The sequence below is a fragment of the Dendrobates tinctorius genome, unplaced genomic scaffold (assembly GCF_039654945.1).
Source record: "Dendrobates tinctorius isolate UK_male_01 unplaced genomic scaffold, ASM3965494v1 ptg000203l, whole genome shotgun sequence".
NCBI lineage: Eukaryota > Metazoa > Chordata > Amphibia > Anura > Dendrobatidae > Dendrobates > Dendrobates tinctorius.
The window spans coordinates 28,213,241-28,235,059 of record NW_027361870.1 but is presented as its reverse complement, the minus strand read 5'-3'; the positions used below and the strand labels follow the sequence as shown (position 1 = coordinate 28,235,059).

The 21,819-nt window shown below is 44.9% G+C and overlaps 1 protein-coding gene across 1 annotated transcript in view; it reads left to right on the top strand.

The window, feature by feature from the left end:
• Positions 1 to 21,819, top strand: part of ERLEC1 (endoplasmic reticulum lectin 1) — a 62,441-nt gene that overhangs the window by 20,099 nt on the left and 20,523 nt on the right. The window contains exons 2-8 of the mRNA XM_073553941.1: positions 1,484 to 1,588; positions 5,790 to 5,870; positions 6,701 to 6,778; positions 16,166 to 16,226; positions 19,604 to 19,644; positions 20,098 to 20,321; positions 20,461 to 20,590. Of these exons, the coding sequence (XP_073410042.1) occupies positions 1,484 to 1,588; positions 5,790 to 5,870; positions 6,701 to 6,778; positions 16,166 to 16,226; positions 19,604 to 19,644; positions 20,098 to 20,321; positions 20,461 to 20,590 (720 nt within the window). The remainder of the gene's footprint in view (positions 1 to 1,483; positions 1,589 to 5,789; positions 5,871 to 6,700; positions 6,779 to 16,165; positions 16,227 to 19,603; positions 19,645 to 20,097; positions 20,322 to 20,460; positions 20,591 to 21,819) is intronic.

Below are 21,819 nucleotides of genomic sequence, written 5' to 3'. Positions count from 1 at the left end.
TTGTAAAATTCGCTCAACTCTAGTCGTTACCATAGGCTAAGGAGGATATGCAAAGAGAGGGACACAGGGTGGAGAGCTGGGCAAATATGAAGAAATGTTACGCTTTTGATACTTGAATGTATTTGCAAAATTGTTATATTTCCACTATCATGTTATTGACTTTGATGTTGGGATCATTCACACTTCACTTTTTTGCATACAAGTGCTGCCCATGCTTTTCTCAGATAGCACTCGTACCTGTGATAGTATACGGGGCTGTGGTGCATGCAAAATCTTGACGATATGTGTTGATCCGAGTGTGCCATCAAATTTGTCAAAGAAAGTCTATGGGTCAATGAAAAAGTGAGACAGCCCTCGGATCCCATCTGTTTTCTGTGGACTGATGGAGAAAAACTGAGGAAAGGCCTCATTCACATGTCTGTGTTTCACCTACATGTCCTAGAAGTGATGTTCATGGCAGGGCTGTGGAGTCTGTTGGAGCCCATTTTGGTGGAGTCGGTGTCATGGAAATTGAGGAGTTGGAGGTTTGGCTGACCGACTCCACAGCCCCTGGCAGGGCTGTGGAGTCTGAGTAGGAGTTGGACTCGGTGTCATGGAAATTGAGAAGTCGGAGGTTTGGCTTACCGACTTCACAGCCTTGGATCCTGGATAGAAACACAAGTTCATTATAACCAATGGGCCGACAAATGTGTCTTTTGCGGACTGTGCAAAAATCCTATATACAAGTAGTTTTTTTTTTTTTACTGCCATCACAGTTGAATAGTGCCAATACAAGTCTATGGGTCTGTGAAAATCATGTACAGGACACAAGTGGCATCAGCAGGCAGTCCATGTGCTGTCTATGATTGATACTGTAATGGAGAGGAGAGGCTTTGTGATTTATCCATCTGTGAAAATCCGATGAAACACTGATGCGAAAAACTGACGAAACTCTGATCCAGGACACAATGACCATTTTTTTTTTTTCCTATGTGGAAAATCATTGACGTTTGTGGCAAAGCACTGATGAAACTTGGACCCATTTTCTCGTATGTGAAATCACTGGCGTGTGCGTGAGCCCTTACTGATGGCCTTTAGCGAAGGAGGCCTTTTGTAACAGGAGTTGCTTAGCAGGTTGATTACTATGAGCCATGCGGATATTCACCGCTGATCATAATCTACTAGATAGTCCTAGGTCCACTTCCTGTTGGAGGGGGACACGTCGTATCTCTAGCGGGTGTATGAATTTGGCGCATGCGGTGCTTTTCAATAAATAATTTATAGCTTTGATGATAATGTGGTGTAGTTTGTTGGAGCAGGGGTCACTTGGAATATTGAGAATCACTATCCTTCAGGTATCAGGTGTAGGGATGTGACATCCAGCATTCACCTTGGATACCGGCCATTGGCGACAGCGGCTCGTCACTAGCTGTATAATAATGTCGAAACATTGATAGTTATCACCACATTGAATGGGATGTAAATATAATTCTTGTTCTTGCAGCCGACCACAGGAATACCGTACAAAGAAGATAATTACATTATTATGACCACAGCCGACAAAGAGATATACAAGTGTCTACTTCCAATTACTGCCGGGGATCACCAGGTATAGCTTATTACTGGTTATCCTAATATGTTGTGCTTTTATTAATAAATTACCTTTTTTCTATTTATATTGACTTATATCTTAAGCAATGAGCCACAGGCTGAACTGCTAAGTATAGAAGGATTTTCTCTGCTAAAAGATCTAAACTGTATTCTTCTTCTTTACAGGCATGTTGTACAGTGGGTAAGGAAAGTATTCAGACCCCTTTAAATTTTTTCACTCTTTCATTGCAGCCATTTGGTAAAACTCAAAGTTTATTTGTTTTTGTCATTAATGTGCACACTGCATCTCATCTTGACTGAAAGAAAAACAGAAATGTAGAAATTTTCGCAAATTTATTAAAAAAGAAAAACTGAAATATCACATGGTCATAAGTATTCAGACCCTTTGCTCAGACACTCATATTTAAATCACATGCTGTCCATTTCCTTGTGATCCTCCTTGAGATGGTTTTACTCCTTCATTGGAGTCCAGCTGTGTTTAATTAAACTGATAGGACCTGTCTATATAAGACCTCACAGCTAACATTGCATGTCAGACCAAATGAGAAACATGAGGTCAAAGGAACTGGCCAGGGAGCTCAGAGACAGAATTGTGGCAAGGCACAGATCTGGCCAAGGCTACAAAAGAATTTCTGCAGTTCTCAAGGCTCCTAAGAGCACAGTGGCCTCCATAATCCTTAAATGGAAGCAGTTTGGGACCACCAGAAGTCTTCCTAGACCTGGCCATCCAGCCAAACTGAGCAATCGTGGGAGAAGAGCCTTGGTGAGAGAGATAAAGACGAACCCCAAGATCACTGTGGCTGAGCTCCACAGATGCGGTAGGAGATGGGAGAAAGTTCCACAAAGTCAACTATCACTGCAGCCCTCCACTAGTCGGGCCTTTATGGAAGAGTGGCCTGACAGAAGCCTCTCCTCAGTGCCAGACATAAGAGAGCCCGCATAGAGTTTGCTAAAAAACACATGAAGGACTCCCAGACTATGAGAAATAAGATTCTTTGGTCTGATGACAGGAAGATAGAATTATCACCAAAAAGTTCTAAGCGATATAGGTGGAGAAAACCAGGCACTGCTCATCACCTGCCCAATACAATCCCAACAGTGAAACATGGTGGTGGTGGCATCATGCTATGGGGGTGTTTTTCAGCTGTAGGGACAGGACGACTGGTTGCAATTGAAGGAAACATGAATGCGGCCAACTACAGAGATATCCTGGATGAAAACCTCTTCAAGAGTGCTCTGGAACTCAGACTTGGCCGAAGGTTCACCTTCCAACAAGACAATGACCCTAAGCACACAGTTAAATAATAAAGCAGTGGCTTCAGAACAACTCTGTGACCATTCTTGACTGGCCCAGCCAGAGCCCTGACCTAAGCCCAATTGAGCATCTCTGGAGAGACTTCAAAATGGGTGTCCACCAACGTTCACCATCCAACATGACGGAACAGGAGAGGATCTGCAAGGAAGAATGGCAGAGGATCCCCAAATCCAGGTGTGAAAAACTTGTTGCATCATTCCCAATAAGACTCATGGCTGTACTAGCTCAAAAGGGTGCTTCTACTCAATACTGAGCAAGGGACTTATGACCATGTGATATTTCAGTTTTTCTTTTTTTTATTAAATTTGCAAAAATTTCTACATTTGTTTTTTTTCAGTCAAGAAGGGGCGCAGAGTGTACATTAATGAGAAAAAAATGAACTTTTTTAAATTTACCAAATGGCTGCAATGAAACAGAGTGAAAAAAATAAAGGGGTCTGAATACTTTCGGTACCCACTGTATTGGTGCATAGAGATATCTTGCTACATACCAGTGCATATCTACATACCTGTATAAGTACTGTATGTAAAATAAGTCAATTTTTTTCTCTCCCTATAAAATTACTAAAAATCGGTGGTGAACAGTTATAATAATCGCATTTTTAAATACACTTTTGTGATGTATGTTTTTATTATCTGCAAATAGCATGGACGTATTTCATATCCCCGTCTTTGTAGCAACCGATACAATACAGAGAACAGATTATATGCGATGATCTGTAAATGGCATTAATAAATGGTGTGATTGTTTTCTTCTTCATTAAACCGACAAGTTTCTACAAATGTAATGCTTACCGATGTAGTTGTAAAATGGCACTAAAAATTACAGCTCATCTTGTATTAAAAACAAGACCTTGTACAGTGAAGCGTGCGTAAAAATAAAGTTGTGACCTAACTACAAAAGAATGAACAAGAACAAAAATCTTCTGATCATCTAAACAAGTGCATTACAAAAATGTCACTGTCTATGACGTGTATATATACACGTCTCTTGCATATGCTTGTGTACATGTCTGTACTATGTACATGTAATGTGAATATAATGTATTAATATGTGTATTTTATATATGTGTCTAAGGCTAGTTTCACACTAGCGTTCGACGCAGCTCACGGCGCCACTAAGCCCCGCCCCCTGCCGGCTTCCTGCCCGCCCCATCCGGTCATCGCCGCCTACTATCGCACATGGACGCTTGCGATCTGCGCACCCTATCTTTAGCATAGGGTGCGCAGATCGTGCGCTAGTAGGATTTTGGCGTGCGCTGCGCACTTTTGAAGGTGCGCCGAACGCAGCATGTTGCATTTCGGCGCGCACGGCGCACCTTCAAAAGTGCGCAGAGCATGCCAAAATCCTACTAGCGCACGGCCAGCGCACGATCTGCGCACCCTATGCTAAAGATAGGGTGCGCAGATCGCAAGCGTCCATGTGCGATAGTAGGCGACGATGACCGGACGGGGCGGGCAGGGAGCCGGCAGGGGGCGGGGCTTAGCGGCGCCGTGCGCTGTGTGGCATAAACGCTAGTGTGAAACTAGCCTAAGGTGACTGTGCATGTCAGAGGAGGACCAGGACCCAAGTCCTGCCCAGGGGTTCTTCACTGTCAGTGTCCCCCCCCCCCCCCCCCCTGAGGAACATGAGACATCTTAGAAATTTAATTTCTAAGTTGTCTAGGATACTTAAAGGGAACCTGCATCAGTTTTGGCTAATATAAGTTAAAGCCATCACCTAAAATGCTGTATATCTGCCCTCAACCTGACCTGTAAGAGAAGAAAAATAACTTTTATTATTATTATAGAATGCTGTATATCAGCCCTGAAGGACGGTGGCCGTAACTTATATCTGCCAAACCTGGTGACAGATTCCCTTTAAGAGACTTCTACATTTTGACATTTACACTGGGATCTTATGCGAGACCTACTTCTGGCCATTCTCATTGACTGACCTGTTATCATTCTGGAATCTGCACTGTACCTGCAGAAGGAATCGGGCATTAAATATCAGACTTCGGTTTAATGCCTAGCCAGCAGTACCACCTCTAAGGCGGTATACATGTCACACACAGTCCTTATGTTGGCAACCTACAGCTCGAAGAGAGAGTGATATTCTCACATAGAATATTGTGACAACATAGTATAATGTAGGTTGTTTTTGAAAGTGGAATTAAATGAGTTGTCCATGTGTGGGGACATTTTATATTTATTTTTTCTTCAATTCATATATCTGAGGCTAAAAAACACGTTTGCAATTTGGTTTCATTGACAATTTTATACCGTTTGACTTTTTTTACAGGGTTTTTTTTTTTTTTTTTTTTTTTAACCCTACACATTTATCTTTGTGGCCTATGGTCATAAGTCAGCTGAGAGGAACTTTGTAAAACAAAAAACAACAGATAAGAGTTACAAACTCTGTCTTGTGGAAAATTGTTAATGAAACCCAATTGCAAAAATGATTGTTACACTCATTTAGGGCTGTTTGTTGTAAAAGCAAATAAATTAACCACAAAAATGTACAACCTCCTTACTAGTCAGTGTTAACAATGTATGGCATACATTATGGGCGATATGTTTAGAGGTCCTGATAGAACATGACACGTCCTTGTGCCTTAACAGGGCTCGTACAAAGAGGTTGTGCCTAGCCGGAAACCCTTTAAGGGTCAGTTTCAGGCAGCTACGTTCCTCGTCTCTTTCTGCAGAGGATCTGCTGTCAGAAGTGATCAGTATGCCGATGATATTGTTTTATGTTTTAGTTTTAATTTTGTGTAAAGGGCATAATGACCTCTATATACAACAAATGAAATATGGTAGGGAATCTTCTGATTCGACTTCTGGGAATAAAGATCATGGTATTGTTACTGTATAAGTTATTAAACAATCGTCATTGTTATTTTCAGGAAGAAGAAGGCGAATATCAGGGACCATCTCCTCGAGAACTTTTAGATCCTCTCTTCAAGCAAACCAGCTGTTCATACAGGGTAACTTGCATTTATTCTTTAAAGGGGTCTTACCAACACAGACATTTATTACTTAACCAGTGGATAGGTGATAAATGTCTGATCTCTGGGCGTTCTACCCATCACTACGACAGTTAAGAAAGTTCCCTCGTTCTTCCTCATTTCCTCCCACGTGAATAAAGCATCAGGGTAAATCCGGCACTATGGCGGTCCGTTCATTGTCCGTGAGACAGCCAGAGCTGGCCGATTTCTATGACAGTCGTAAGAGAGAGGTTTCCTCTAATGGTCAATTTGACTTGGGCCGCCAATTGCACATCATTGTGGCAGTTGTTCTGAATGCATAGAGTAACATGTTATCGGCACCATATCCCGATTACACAAGATGATGTGCTACCATGAATGAAGCTTTGTAAGTCAGTTTAAAAGTCATTGCACCCGACAAACGAGAGCTTTGCTCGGCATGTTTAGATGGGCCGATAGTCAGGATCATGCGTTCCTTGATTACTAGCCCGTCTACATGGGCCTTTATTGGAAACCTCTGCTATGTGGGTAAGGAGTATCTGGCTAGAACTTGATCGAAACACATTACAGATAAAGAAAATGATTGTACTTTCCTTATACTCCACTTTATTTTGAGTTACTTGAGTATGTAAACTGTAATAAACTTATGGATTACTGAACAATGTATATTAGAAATTCTTCTTCCCTTTTCTTTAAAACTGTTAAGTTCCTTCTCTGGAATTGTAGGTTATTTTTTTTTTTAAAGGGTTTTACAAAAAGACTAGTAGTTAATGTTCATGTTTAACAAGAGAAGCTTATTTTACTCATTGTTCCTTTACAAATTGTTTTAGATTGAGTCGTACTGGACATATGAGGTTTGCCATGGAAAACACATTCGGCAGTACCATGAGGAGAAAGAAGCGGGGCAGGTATGTACATTGTGGATGGATGCAGGGCTGGTCTACATTCTAGTTATGGTATGTAAGTTACGGTTATGTGTTATCTGCATGGAGCATAGTAGTTTTTGATAATGCACCTCATCCCATATTATTAGTTATTAGTGTTTTACTAATAACATGTAATGTTTAGGAAAATGTAAAAGATTTGAAATAAAAAAACTACATTGATAAAGTACAACCCATGATCCAGTGGGACTCCTAAAATAGGCCATGTGTCAGTGTTGGTATCTGTCCAGGTCACACAGTGATAATCCAGGCACGCAGCTTCTAATGAGAGTGCTGTGATAACTATACCGTAACTGCAGCGAGTCCTACTCCTTTGTATCCTCCACAGGGCAAGTTTAGTCATCTGGAAGAAAACTGGTTCCCATTGGGTGACGGCAAGCAGGAAGAATTCATACAGTACTTGTTAAGTGTGGACACACCTGTTCATGCAGTGGTTTTCTTTGTTCTTATTGGAATGTGCACATTGTAGATTCAGACTGAAGACAGCAAATCCACGAAGGAACACACACAAAAACAAGGAGTAAAGAAACCCGTGTGAAATAAACCAGAGTGTGTTGAGTCTTAGGATTCTTCAAAGTTCCCCCTATTTTACTCTGACCGCTTAACGGCCCTCTTGACATTTTCAAGCAGTTTCATCAAGTCATTACCTGGAATGTCTTCCAACAGCCTTGAAGGCGTTCCCAGAAATGCTGAGCACTTCTTGAATGCTTCGTTCTTCGCTCCACTGTTGAACTTATCCCAAACCGCCTCAGTTGGGTTGAAGGCTGTGGATTGAGGAGGCCATGTCTTGTGACACAGCATTCCATCCCACTCAGTCCTATAACCCTCACATAGCCAGGAGTTTTGTTTTGGTCCATTGTCCTGTTAGAACACACATGATGGTCCCAACAAGTGCAAGTCAGATGGGAGGCATGTCGTTACAGAATACTGTAGTAGCCATGCTGGGAAAGTGTGCCTTGAATTTGGAATAAATCACTGACCATGTCACCAGCATAGCAGCCCCACACCACCCCTTCCATGCTTCATAGTGGGCACCACACATGTAGAAACCATCTGTTCAACTTTTTGTATCTTGCAAAGATATGGCAGTTGGTACCAAAAATCTCTTTAATTTTCACTCCTGAAATCACAGTTCAGATTTCAGCTAATCTAATGTCCAGTTTGCGGTCCTCACTAGTGGCTTATTTGCAGCAATTTGTCCGTAAAGGCCTGTTTGTCACAGTCTACGCTTTACAGTTGATGTTGAGATGTTTGCTCTTTTTTTTTCATAGTTTTCATAGATTTTAACTGGTTGAAAGTAGACATAAGTCCATAGAATTCAATTTATAGCCTAACATGTTTTCTCGTTCGCCTTATTGGGGGACACAGAGACCATGGGTGTACGCCGCTGCCACTAGGAGGCTGACACTATGCACAAAAAAAGGGTTAGCTCCTCCTCCGCAGTGTACACCCCACCGACCGGCAGGAAATTCCTCAGTTTAGCTTAGTGTCAGTAGGAGGTGGACACGGGTCTTTCATTAGACCCATATCTACCTCGATGTGCGTCGTTCCTTTTCAGGTTTCCGGAGGGATACAGTGTGAATGGTCACTACTGTACTCCCACAAGAGACTATGAGTACGGCGTGTACTGCCACCCCGTATCCTCATAGCTCTCAGTGGCGGGACCACAGCTTAGCACGGGTGCGTGCCAGCGATCAGGAGAGTCCTCGCACCCCGCCTCCCACCCACTCGCCTACCAGAGCCTGTCGGTCGGATGAGGCGCGGATACCACAAAGACGCAGACAGCGTGGGATATATCAGGTACCTTTATTGCAAACAGAGGTGAGTATGCAGTCCAAGACGCAGCCCCCTGGCGGTTTCAGGATTCTTGGGAGCGGTCGCCGAGGGAGTACTGTGGAGTCTCTGCGCCGCCCGCGCCTCCCGGCGGCCGCCGCATTCGTACGGGCCCCGGCTGTTGCGCGGGCCTTGTTCTATGCTTCTCCACCTCCTTCTTTCTTCGGCTTTCGGCAGGGGATCCAGGTGATAGGTGGGGAGGTGGCCGCGGCGACGCTGCGAGACCTCCGCGCCGCCCCGCGCTGACAGGCGGCCGTCGCCATTAATTTAGTCCCCGGCTTCATTTCGGGCCTTCTCTGACGTCGCGGCCACGCCCCCCCGCTCTCTCTCATAGGCGGGCTTCTCTCCCGCCCGTTCTAGGACCACCCACCGCCTCTCAGAGCCTGCGGTGGGCAGCGGGCGGTACCCTCTTTGCCTCAGCAGCTAGCTCCGCCCATCTTCTTCGTTTGAAGGCGCGCGTTTATCCTGGTTCCCTCAGGCTGCCGCCATTTTATCACCATGTCAGCCGGACACAGAGGGATTCCACGTTCTCCTCTGCTGGGGCCCTGCATCTTCAGACGAGCCGTGTATCAGCACCTTTGGGGACACCGCATCGTGAGTAGCTCTGCAACTGCAGACTGACACCCTTCTCTGCCTTCTGTCCCCCAACCTTCCAGCATTTCCGCAGGTTTCTTCTTTTCTCCTTCATTATCCTATCTCTAAGGCTGAGCGTGGCCGTCCGCCTGCCCCCACCCCTCTGCCTGGACAGGAGCCACCTATTGCGCCACGTGAAAGCGAACCCCCATTCCTGGTTGGGCCTCGTCTCTTTCACAATCTGTGGCAGGCCTCACCAGGGTGTCTCAGTCCATAGTAGCCGTCCTTGATAAGTTGCCCCTGGACACTTCTGCAGGGTCCAGCAGGTCACATGAAGCTCCATCTGAGCCAGCCAGCAGAAGCCGCAAAGGTCCAGACAGGATCACCAGCCGGGATCCCCTCCTGGCCTCACATCCCCACATAGTCCTTCCCAGCAGTCGCCCTCCCGTGCCTCCTGACCCGAGTCAGGTGCAGCGTTCTCGGATGTGTCATCGGAAGGGATCTTAGAGCTGGACGCGGACATGAAGGTTACGGTACAGAACCTCATTGCTGCGATTAACCACACCTTCGAAATCTCAGACTCCCCTGCGAAATCCTCAGAACAGGAGGTTTCGTTCAGACGGGCAGAAACACCTTCCAGGGTCTTCGCCTCCCACTCTGAGTTTGGCAAGATCCTTACCAGGGAAAGAGAAAATCCGACCAGGCGCCTTCAAAGAGGGAAGCGCCTCGGCGTGCTGTACCCGTTTGCCAAGGAGCTCACCAACAACTGGTCTGCTTCCCCCTCGGTAGACGCACCCGTGTCCAGATTGTCTAACAGCACGGTCCTCCCGATTTCAGGTGTGGCGTCACTAAAGGATTCGAATGATAGGATTATAGAATCCTTAGCAAAGCATACGAAGCGGCTGCGGCGGTGCTAAGCCCAGCCTTCGCTTCCTCTTGGGTAGCGAAGGCCATAGCCACTTGGGCAGAGGATCTCTGCAGGGGCATCCTAGGTAAGGCCCAACCAGAGCAATTGTCCGAACTGGCCAACCAGATCTCCCATGCAGGGGATTATCTGCTCTCTGCCTCCTTGGATGTCGCGTCTTGCGCAGTTCAGGCGTCAAGCAGAGTTGTGGCAATCTGACGTACAATTTGGCTCAAGGCTTGGCAGGCGGATTTGAATTCAGATAAGTCTCTTACCAATCTGCCTTTTCAGGGAGCGCGTCTCTTCGGATCCCAGATGGATCAGATTATTTAGGACGCCACTGGAGGCACGAGTTCCCTCCTCCCTCAGTCCAAGCCTCGCAGACCTCCGCTAAAACGTCAGTTTCGGCCCTTTCGGACATTCCACCGTTTCAATACGGCAGACAACTTCTCTAACCAACAGAAAAAGCAGGTACGCCAGGATAGAAAAAAGGCGTCTTTCAGACCCACTCCCTCCAGGCGATCTCACTCCTCCCAGGGCAGAACCTCCGGATCCAGATCTGGACAGTCCGCATCAGCATGACTATCAACGAACCCCCCAGAGTCCTTCCCAATTGGGAGGTCGACGTCTTTTCTTCAGAGACGGCTGGCTTGCCTCAGTAGAGGACGCTTGGGTCAGGGAGGTGGTATCATCAGGTTACAAGATAGAGTTCATTTCTCGTCCCCGGGATCGTTTCTTCGAGTCCCAACCTCCAAAAGATCCTGCCTTAGTTCCGGGGTTCTTTGCGTCCATCGCCTCTCTCCTCACTTCTGGAGTGATCGTGCCCGTCCCCGAGTCAGAACGGTTCACAGGGTTTTACTCAAACCTGTTTGTGGTACCGAAAAAAGGCGGTACAGTTCGCCCCATCTTGGACCTCAAGTTACTCAACAAGACAGTCCGACTGCGTCATTTCCGAATGGAGTCTCTGGTCGGTAATCGCTTCCATAGAGACGCAGGAGTTCATGTGTTAAATAGACATTCAAGATGCCTATCTACATGTTCCCATATTCTCCGGCCATCAGAAATTCCTGCGATTCGCCAGGAACATTACCAATTCGTTGCACTGCCATTCGATCTCGCCACCGCACCCAGAGTATTTACGAAGATCATGGCAGCGTTGATGGCCTTGTTGAGAATCAAAGGTCTCGTTCTTTTTCCGTACCTCGACGACATTCTGATCGAAGCTCCATCCTTTCATCAAGCTCGCCAAAGTCTTACCATCGTCCCCGACACCCTGTCCAATTTCGGGTGGCTCATCAACAAAAGGAAGTCCTGCCTTTTTCCGACACAACGTCTTGTGTTTCTGGGTCTATTGTTCGGCAATCGTCTATCGAAGGTTTTCTCCCACAAGAAAAGACTTGCTCCCTGCAGCGGGATGTGCGAGCGCTGCATATCTTACGACTTCCATCTCTCCGGACAACCATGAAAGTCCTGGGAAAGATGGTGGCAGCGACAGAGGCAGTTCCCTTTGCCCAATTTCACTCCAGACCCCTCCAACACGCCATACTGTCTCGGTGGAACAGGTCTGTTCTTTCCCTGGACCGCCCATTTCGTCTTTCATACCGGGTCAAGCAGTCCCTCAATTGGTGGCTGATGTCTCCTCTCATCTCCCTAGGACGGCCATTCCTTCCCATTCACTGGCAGATTGTGACAACGGATGCCAGCCTCCTCGGCCGGGGGCAGTGTTCCGCAGTCACACTGTTCAGGGTCGATGGTCGATTCAGGAGTCAGCTCTGCCGATCAACGTCCTCGAGATACGAGCGATTTATCTGTCTCTTGTTCACTGGGAGAGGCTTCTCAAGGGCCTGCCTATCCGGATTCAGACAGACAATACCACAGCGGTGGCATATGTCAACCGCCAGGGGGGACACGGAGTGTCTCAGCCCTGGCAGAAGTGTCCAAGATTCTTCATTGGGCAGAGCTTTCAGTCCCGGCAATATCCGCGGTGCACATTCCTGGTGTGGACAACTGGGCCGCCGATTTTCTCAGCCGCGAGGGTCTAGTGGCGGGAGAGTGGTCCCTACGTCCGGAGGTATTTCTTCAGCTATGCCGTCGTTGGGGAACCCCGGACGTAGACCTGCTAGATTCTCGCCTCAACAGGAAAGTTTGTATCCAGGGCTCGAGATCCTCTCGCAGTGGGCGCCAGCGCTCTGGCCATTCCTTGGTCGCAGTTCAAGCTCCCCTACCTATTCCCTCCTCTGCCTCTTCTTCCCAGGCTGTTGAAGAAAATCAAGGCGGAAGGAATTCCAGTCACTCATCGCCCCGAATTGGCCCAGAAGGGCTTGGTTCACGGACATCGTCAACCTTCTCGCGGACGCCCCCTGGAAGCTTCCAGACAGGGCAGATCTGCTGTCTCAAGGTCCGATTTGCCACTCCAATTCTCGGCCACTCAATTTAACGGCGTGGCTGTTGAAACCGAGGTTTTGAAACGATCAGGCTTTTCGGATCGAGTTATTCATACTATGATCCGGGCCAGAAAGCCATCGTCTTCCAAAGTTTATTACCGTACCTGGAAGGCCTATTTCACTTGGTGCGAGTCCACCGACATTCTGCCCATACATTTTTCGCTCCCTTCTGTCCTGGCGTTTCTTCAGGCAGGGCGTGATGCAGGCCTTGCCCTCAGCTCTTTAAAAGGTCAAGTTTCGGCGCTGTCCATTTTATTTCAGAAGACGTTGGCCTCCCGTCCTCAGGTCAAAACCTTCCTTCAAGGAGTGGCTCATACGGCTCCTCCGTACCGAGCGCCCGTAGATCCTTGGGATCTTAATCTGGTTCTTGAGGCTCTGCAAGGTCCTCCCTTTGAACCTCTCAGGGAACTTTCCCCTATCCCTCCTTTCATGGAAAGTAGCCTTCCTAGTGGCCATCGCCTCCATCCGGCGCGTGTCGGAATTGGCGGCCCTCTCTTGCCGCTCTCCTTTCTTGGTACTCCTCTAGGACAAGGTAGTTCTGCGGCCTCCGCCCACTTTCCTTCTTAAAGTGCTGTCCACTTTCCACCTGAATGAGGATACTGTTCTCCCGTCCTTTTGTCCGGGTCCAGCTCGTCCTCGGGACCGCTCCTTGAACAAGCTGGACTTGGTCAGGGCGATGAAGGTCTACCTAGCTAGGACGACTTCTTTGTGGAAGACAGACTCTCTCTTCATCCTTCCAGATAGGGTGCAGAGAGGTCAGCCGGCCTCCAAAGCTACTATTGCTCGCTGGATCAGATCGGCAATTTTGGAGGCCTACCGGGTCATACATCAATTGACCCCTCCGGGAATTAGAGCTCACTCTACCCGGGCAGTGGGTACCTCCTAGACGGTGCGCCACAGAGCTTCCGCGCTGCAGCTTGTAAAGCTGCAACCTGGTCATCGGTTCACACATTTGTGAAATTCTACAAGGTCCACACCTACGCTTCGGTGGATGCCAGCCTAGGTGGAAGGATTCTGCAGGCAGCGGTGGTGAGTCCGCAGGCCTGATGGAAGTTTGCTTTCCCGCCCCAGGGACTGCTTTGGGACGTCCCATGGTCTGTGTCCCCCAATAAGGCGAACGAGAAAACAGGATTTTTGGGTTGCTTACCGTAAAATCTGTTTCTCGGAGCCTTCATTGGGGGACACAGCACCCTCCCATGTTCTGCAACTCCGGTTCTTATGTTTGTTGGTTATTTACAGTTGAGTTGTCCTGTTTTTCAATCTATTCTGTTACTTCTCCTACTGCTTTCTCACTAACTGAGGAATTTCCTGCCGGTCGGTGGGGTGTACACTGCGGAGGAGGAGCTAACCCTTTTTTTGTGCATAGTGTCAGCCTCCTAGTGGCAGCGGCGTACACCCATGGTCTCTGTGTCCCCCAATGAAGGCTCCGAGAAACAGATTTTACGGTAAGCAACCCAAAAATCCTGTTTTTTCAGAGGAAAACAAACCCATGAGGCAGATGCTAATTGCCCCATATTAGGTAACATAACCATTTTCCTCTCTTCCAAGAAAATCAGTCCGATTATGCTGATCAGACTATGATCTGATTTTCTCAGATATAGAGAAGGGGAAAAAAATCGCCTATCTTATCCATTCTGTCGGTCAGTGATGTTATCCAAGTGCAGTCTGATTTCTTTATCGCTTCTTTGGGAACACAGTTAACCATGGGTGTATGCTGTTGTCACTAGGAGGCTGACACTAGGCAAAGAAAATAGCTGCACCCCAGCAGTATACACCCACTGTCTGGCACAAAGCTCGCCAGTTTTAGCTTAGTGTCAGTAGGAGGCAGACCTGGATCTGATTCCAGAGCTGTCATTTTCCCTTAGGTCACCTTGTTGTGTTATATTAATTATTTCGTTTTTTTTCCAATTCTTCTCGTTAACAATGTGTAACGTCTCACCCTGTTTTCTAAAAAATAAGCGACCCAGAGAACAGTGTGGTGCTGTGCCCTATCTGGTCTGCAGGGCAGGACCTTAGCCCTTGACACGTCAGGCATGTATCAGAGCTGTTTGTGGCTGCTGATCCTTGCCTGTTCCTCTGTTCTCTTCTTAGAGTGGACCCTCCTACCTCATGGTTGTCACCGTCTTCTGCAACGTCTGGGACTGGGAGAGTGTGGGAAGGAAGACTTTTTTTTTTTTTTTTTTCCTAGTGACCCCCTCCTCAACTGGACTCTTGATGTCGTCCTCAAGATGGAGACGGAGTTGGGTCCTCGACCAAACAGGAACTATCCTTTTTCTCTACAATCTCTCATCCAATTTGCGGAAGCATTAGTAATGCTATTAGAACCCAGCTCCTCTCCTCTTCCGACACACAAAAAATGTCATAAATTTAGTCCCCGACTTTTTCGAAGCCCTGCCCCCCCCCTCATGTGCACCAGCCAATCATGGGAAACACTACCCGTTCATTGCCCTCCCCTATGGATTATGGCAACTTCCAGTCTCCAATGGAGGCTATTGAAGCATTCCAAAAGTATTAATTTTTTTTTTTTTTTTTTTTTTTTAATAAATAAACAAATATATTAAACAAAAAATAAAAATTCAAATCACCCCCCTTTTTCCCCATTCAAGATAATACAATAAAAAAAAAAAAATCAAACATACACATATTTGGTATCGTCGCTTTCAGAATCGCCCGGTCTATCAATATAAAGAAAGAATTAACCTGATTGCTAAACGGCGTAGCAAGAAAAAAAGTCAAAACTCCAGAATTGTTTTTTTGGTTCGCCGCAACATTGAATTAAAATGCAATAACGGGCGATCAAAAGATCGTATCTGCACCAAAATGGTAATATTAAAAACGGCTCGGTGCACAAAAAAAAAGCTCCCACCCAACCTGAGATCACGAAAAATGGAGACGCTGCAGGAAAATGGCGCAGTATTTTTTTTTTTCTTTTTACAGATTTTTGGAACTTTTTTTCACCACTTAAATAAAAAAGAACCTAGACATGTTTGGTGTCTATGAACTTGTAATGACTTGGAGAATCCTAATGACAGGTGAGTTTTAGCATTTAGTGAACATGGTCAAAAAAAAATAACAAAACTAAAAACAACTGTGGGATTGCACATTTTTTTGCAATTTCAACGCACTTGGAATTTTTTTCCCCTGTTTTCGAGCACACAACATGGTAAAACCAATGGTGTCAGTGAAAAGAACAACTATTCCTGCAAAAAAACAAGCCCTCACATGGCCATTTTGACCAAAAAATAAAACAAGTTACGGCTCTGGGAAGAAGGGGAGCATAAAATGAAAATGCAAAACCAAAAATACCTCTAGTCATTAAGGGGATAATTGTTAGATTTATGAAAATATGAAATGAATTGACCCATATGGAAAATGGCAAGAACAAAATTGTCAGAATTGTCGTTTTTCAGTCACTGTACCTGCTACCCACTTTTAACCATATGAGAGGTCATAACACAAATAGAGATATATACGGTAATCTATTTTACTGGGTGATTAGAGGAGCAAAATCTGACTACAGAATGCTTTGTGCTAAGCTATAATATTTTCATTAAGTAAAGTTTACATGCAGACTTATGTTTTGTTCTTCTTTTTCAGCAAGCTAATATTCAAGAGTATTTCCTGGGGAACATGGTGAAAAAAAGCTCATCTGACACAGGTTTGTTAACAATGCACTATGGGTGCATGAATAGCTTTTATTGCAATTAGGGATCTGCGTTCAAGGCTCTTTGTTGGACATTTATACCTTGAGTATTTTCTTGTTCCTCTGGCAGAAGACTCCAATGTTTGCTGATGTTTAGGCGTAAGTCACCCCTTGCCTTCACGTGTAAGAAGAAACATATGCTTTATGGCGGCCACTTTTTTTTTTTAGCGTGACTGTGTAGTTAAACATGTTTTGTTGCACTTTTCTGTAAACTAAAAATTATACTTGCCTGTAAGAGCCCGTCAGAGGCCATAAGAAGATATATTGCCTGTTAGTAGGGCCACCAGAGGTGGCTGAGCACTGGTTATTGGCAGTCCCATAAGAAGGAATTCAGCGACAGTGCTCATGATCGGCAATACTTCTGTTCACATGGGGCTCTTCAGAGCCCTGGTTACTTGGAATCAGTGGGGATTCCAGCAGTGAGACGCCCAATGATTGGAAACTTATTCCCTATTCCACGGATAGGGTTTAACTTGAGAATACCTCCTTAACCCCTTCCCAACATGCGCCGTATATATAAGGTGCCGCGGGAGCTGCGTTCTTGCAAAAACCGCCTTATAGATACCGCTCTGTGATCGTGCGGCTCATGCTGAGCAGCGCCGCAATAGTGTGGGTGTCAGCTCTGTGAGAGCTGACACCCTGCAGCGACGTCCACGATCGGTGCTAGCACCGATCGCGGGCGTTTAACCACTGTGATGCCGCTGTCAATAGTGACAGCGATATTGCGGGGCATCACAGCATGAGGGAGCTCCCTCTGTGCTCCCATTGGCACAAATCAGGGTGATTGTGTTGTCAGTGATCTCCATGGTGACCTCAGGCAGCCGACCGACCAGCAATCTGTCACTGTAAACAGTTCATGTCCCATCCTGGGATGATGTTAAAAGGTTAAAAAAAAAAAAAAAAAAAAAAAATTAATAAAAATTCAAAAATATTTAAGAAAAATCATAACAATGAACAAAAAAGAAACAATCCAATAAATACACTTATTTATGTAAAAAAAACAAAACATATTTTGTATCGCTGCTTCAGGAACGAACCGACCTATAAAACTATCCCACTAGTTAATCCTTCAGTGAACACCGTTAAAAAATAGATAAAAAAAACTATGCTTTATCATCATACCACTGAACAAACAATGGAATAAAACGCAATTAAAAAGACTGATGTAAACAAAAATGGCATCTATGAAAACGTAATCTTGTTCCGCAAAACACAAGTCGTCATACAGCTCCAACAGAGGAAAAATAAAAAAGTTATAGCTCTCAGAATAAGGCTAAGTGCACACGTACCGGAACTCTCGCGGAAATTACCGCGAGAATTCCGGAATTCCAGTCCGCGGGAAAATCGCATTTTAAATTCCCGCGATTTTCCCGCGGAAAAACTAGCATTTTGCAAGCGTAATTAGCTTGCAGAATGCTAGCATTTTCCAAGCGATCTGTAGCATCGCTTGGAGAACTGATTGACAGGTTGGTCACACTCGTCAAACATAGTGTTTGACGAGTGTGACCAACTTTTAACTACTGAGGCCGCCTATGCGGCATCAGTAGTAAAAGATAGAATGTAAAAAAAAAAAAAAAATTGTGTTATTCTCACCCTCCGACGTCCCGCGCATCCGTTCCCAGTAATCCTTTGCGAAAATGCCCGCGATGACGTCAGTTCTCGCGGGATCGCGACGTCTCGCGGTAATTCGCGATGACCGCGAGACTTCGCGATCCCGCGAGAACGGACGTCATCGCGAGCATTTTCGCAAAGGACTACTGGGACCGGAGCGTGAAGAGAAGTGGGAAGGCTGCGCGGGACGTCGGAGGGTGAGAATAACAATATTTTTTATTTTAAATTCTATTTTTTACAGGGATATGGTACCCAAAGCCCGGAGGACAGTCTCCTCTCCTCCGGACCATGGGTACCATCCGCAATTGTTCTGCTTACTTTCCGCATGGTATGCACAGCCACATGCGGGAAGTAAGCGGAACAATGCATTCCTATGGGTGCGGGATCGCCGCGATTCCGCAAATTAATGAGCATGCTGCGGTTTTTACCGCGAAGCGATTCCGCCGCGGTAAATCCGCAGCATTAGCACAGCATTGCGGAATCCCATAGGAATGCATGGGATGCTTATTTTTCGCGTTTTCGCGGCAAAATCGCGCGGTTAAAACCGCCGCGGAAACGCGAAAAAAATGCAACGTGTGAACTCAGCCTTAAGCGACGCAAAAATAATTATTTTTTTCTATAGAATGGTTTTATTGGGTAAAAACACCAAAACATAAAAATATAAATGAGGTATCGCTGTAATCGTACTGACCGAAAGAATAAAAGCCCCTTTATCAATTTTACCACACGCGGAACGGTATAAAAAAAAAAAATTCATGCATTGCTGGTGTTAGTTCATTCTGTCTCCCAAAAATCGGAATAGAATGCGATCAAAAATGTCATGTGCCCAAAAATGGTTCCAATAAGAATGTCAACTCGTCCCGCCAAAAACAAGCCCTCGCATGACTCCGTGGGCCACAATATGGAAAAATTATAACTATCAAAATGTGTCGATTCATTTTTGCAATTTAAAGCGTCTTTTAGTGTATGACAGTTGCCAAACATAAATAAGCTATAAATTTGGTATCGCTGTAATCGCACCAACCCAAAGAATAAAGTCGCCTAATCATTTATACCACATATTACATTAATTCTTGTGACGCACCTGAAACTTCTTCATTGTGGATTTTAACACCTTGAGGGGTGCAGTTTTTAGAATGGTGTCACTGTTGGGTATTTTCTGCCGTATAGACCCCTCAAATGTGAGGTGGTCCCTAAAAAAAAAAAAAAAAAAAAAAGGTTTTGCAAATTTTATTGGAAAAATGAGAAATCGCTGGTCACCTTTTAACCCTTATAACTTCCTAACAAAAAAAAAGTTTCAAAAATTGTGCTGATCTAAATTAGACATATGGGAAATGTTATTTGTTAATTATTTTGTGTGACGTAACTCTCTGATTTAAGGGCAATTTTCAACATTTTCACCAAATTTGCGATATTTTCACAAATAAATGTAAGTCACATAGAACAAATTTTACCACTATCATGAAGTAAATAAGTCACGAGAAAACAGTCTCAGAATCGGTGGGATTCGTTGAAACGTTCCAGAGTGATAATCACATGAAGTGACAGTGGTCAGACTTGTCAGATTTGGCCTAGTCGGGAAGGTGAAAACATGCTATGGGTGAAGGGGTTATCACACTGCACAGTGCCTAATTTATAATTTTTCTTTTTAAATTGCAAGCATGACATTTATATTAAGGTTTCCCTGGTTTTAAAAAAAAAAATCCAATGTATTTTGACAGGTGAGAAGCAGGAAGAGGAAAAAACTAGAATCCCTAAAGCTGTAAGTAAGGCGAGACCATTATTCGCTTTGACTTGAAGTAATTTTAGAATAGTTTTATGGTGCTGGCAGAGTGCAGGCTGCCACTCATGGGTGGCTTGTATTCTGCACCTTTTTAATGAAGGAGATGGCCTACTTTCAGGTTGGCAGGGATGTCTAACAAATAAGATCCATAGAAGAGAAAAGGGAACTAAACCATGAAATATTTTCTGATATGTTGTAGCCCCTGTTTAGTAATTTGGATAGTTGTCTGATTGTAAGAGACCCACCGATCACAAAAATCCAATGGCAGAACTGTTGCCCCTTGGTTTAAGCAATCAGTGTAGGTCTCAGGAACCTGATTTCCCTGATGAGCACTACTATACAGGGGATATAGTCTATCAATGTTTCATGTGTTTTGGTTTCTCCAAATTTTAGAATAAAATTTTACTGTAGACTATCTTTGCATACTTTTAGATCCCAAGCAAAAACATTGAAGGACAGATGACGCCGTATTTCCCTATTGAAATGGGGAATGGGACACCATGCAGCTTGAAACAGAACCAACCCCGGATCACGACAGTAATGTACATATGTCACCCAGAGGCCAAACATGAGATCCTGTCTGTAGCAGAAGTCATCACATGTGAATATGAGGTGGTGATACTGACGCCTCTTCTCTGTACTCATCCAAACTACAGGTAAGTTACCCTAGATATCCATCCATATTGTTGTATTGATTTCAGTACTTCAACATTGGAAAATGCTGTCTTGGTGATACGTATATTTTACAACCGTTTCAGGAAAACATTACAACGTGATTATCTCTATTTTACACAGGTTTAAGACCTCACCTATAAATGATATTTTTTGCCAGTCAATGCCAGGGTCACCGCTAAGACCACAAAGCCTGGAGAAACTTGAACAGCAGCGCGAGATGATCAGGTCTCCATTCAAGCCCAATAAAGAGGTAACCTAATAAATGGTATACACGTGTTTAGTTGGCCATACCTGTGAGCCATGTTGACCAACTTCCCGGCTCTCCCATAGACATGAGCTCTTATATGCTCTTATCGAGTAATTACGAATAGCTCCTTTGCATTCAAGCTGACAAGTATCAGAGTATCCTTCAATACTAACCAGTTAACACTTGTATTGTTGTGATCAAGAAAATCCATGGCATGATTAAAGAAGAATCTCCGCTTTGATCTGGTCACTGTGTTTTCTTTTTGGTACCTTAATTGAGGAATTGGGCCTGTGTAGCCAACCAGGGAGCCTAGTGAGGACCAGAGAACGGTGTGCACACTGAGCCTCCTGTTAGGGCACACCAAGGGAGGTTTGCTAAGCTATAACACACAACTCTGCCTCATTTTTTTGCAAAAAAACTTGGTGCTTCTGCCCTGTGCCCGACTTTAAGAGACTCTGCTGGAGTGGAGGTCCACCCGTGGCTGATAACCTGTTAAATCCCTCTGTCAAGAGATTTAACTCAGCTGACAGTGGGGCTTGTCATTCCACGTCCCCATCGGCGCATTCATGATGTGATCATGGGGTGCCAATGGGTTATGTTATCATGACATCTGGGGGTCTGCTGATGACCCCCGTGCCTGTCATTGCAATACTCCTGTGAAAGCCAGCCCATAGCTGGCGTTCATAGGGAGATCATGGTTTTCCCTATATAGAGCAGTGCTGATACTCTGCTATGTATAGCACAAGTGATAAGATGATCACAGCTTCAGGTCCATTAAAGGGACTATTAAATACTGTAAAAAGTTGAAGAAAATTTTAAAAATTATGAAAAAACAGAAGTTCAAATCACCCCCCTTTTGCCCCATTAAAATTAAAACAATTAAAATATACACATATTTGGTACCGATGCGTTCGTAAAAGTCTGATCTATCAAAATATAAAGCAAATTAATCCGATTGGTTAAAGGCGTAGAAAAATCAAATTTACTTTTTTTTTTTTTCTTTGCCATTGCAATACAATAAGAGGCAATCAAAACAAATGGTAACTGTAAAAACATCAGATCAGGGCGCAATAGATAAGCCATCACCTAGACCCAGTCCCCCGAAAAATGAAAACGTTATGGGTCTCAGAAAATGGCAACTAAAACCATTTTCTTTGCTGGGGAGATGGGATTCGGTCCGAATTTCATTAAATGGATTAAGATACTGTATCAATCCCCAAAGGCTAAAGCAG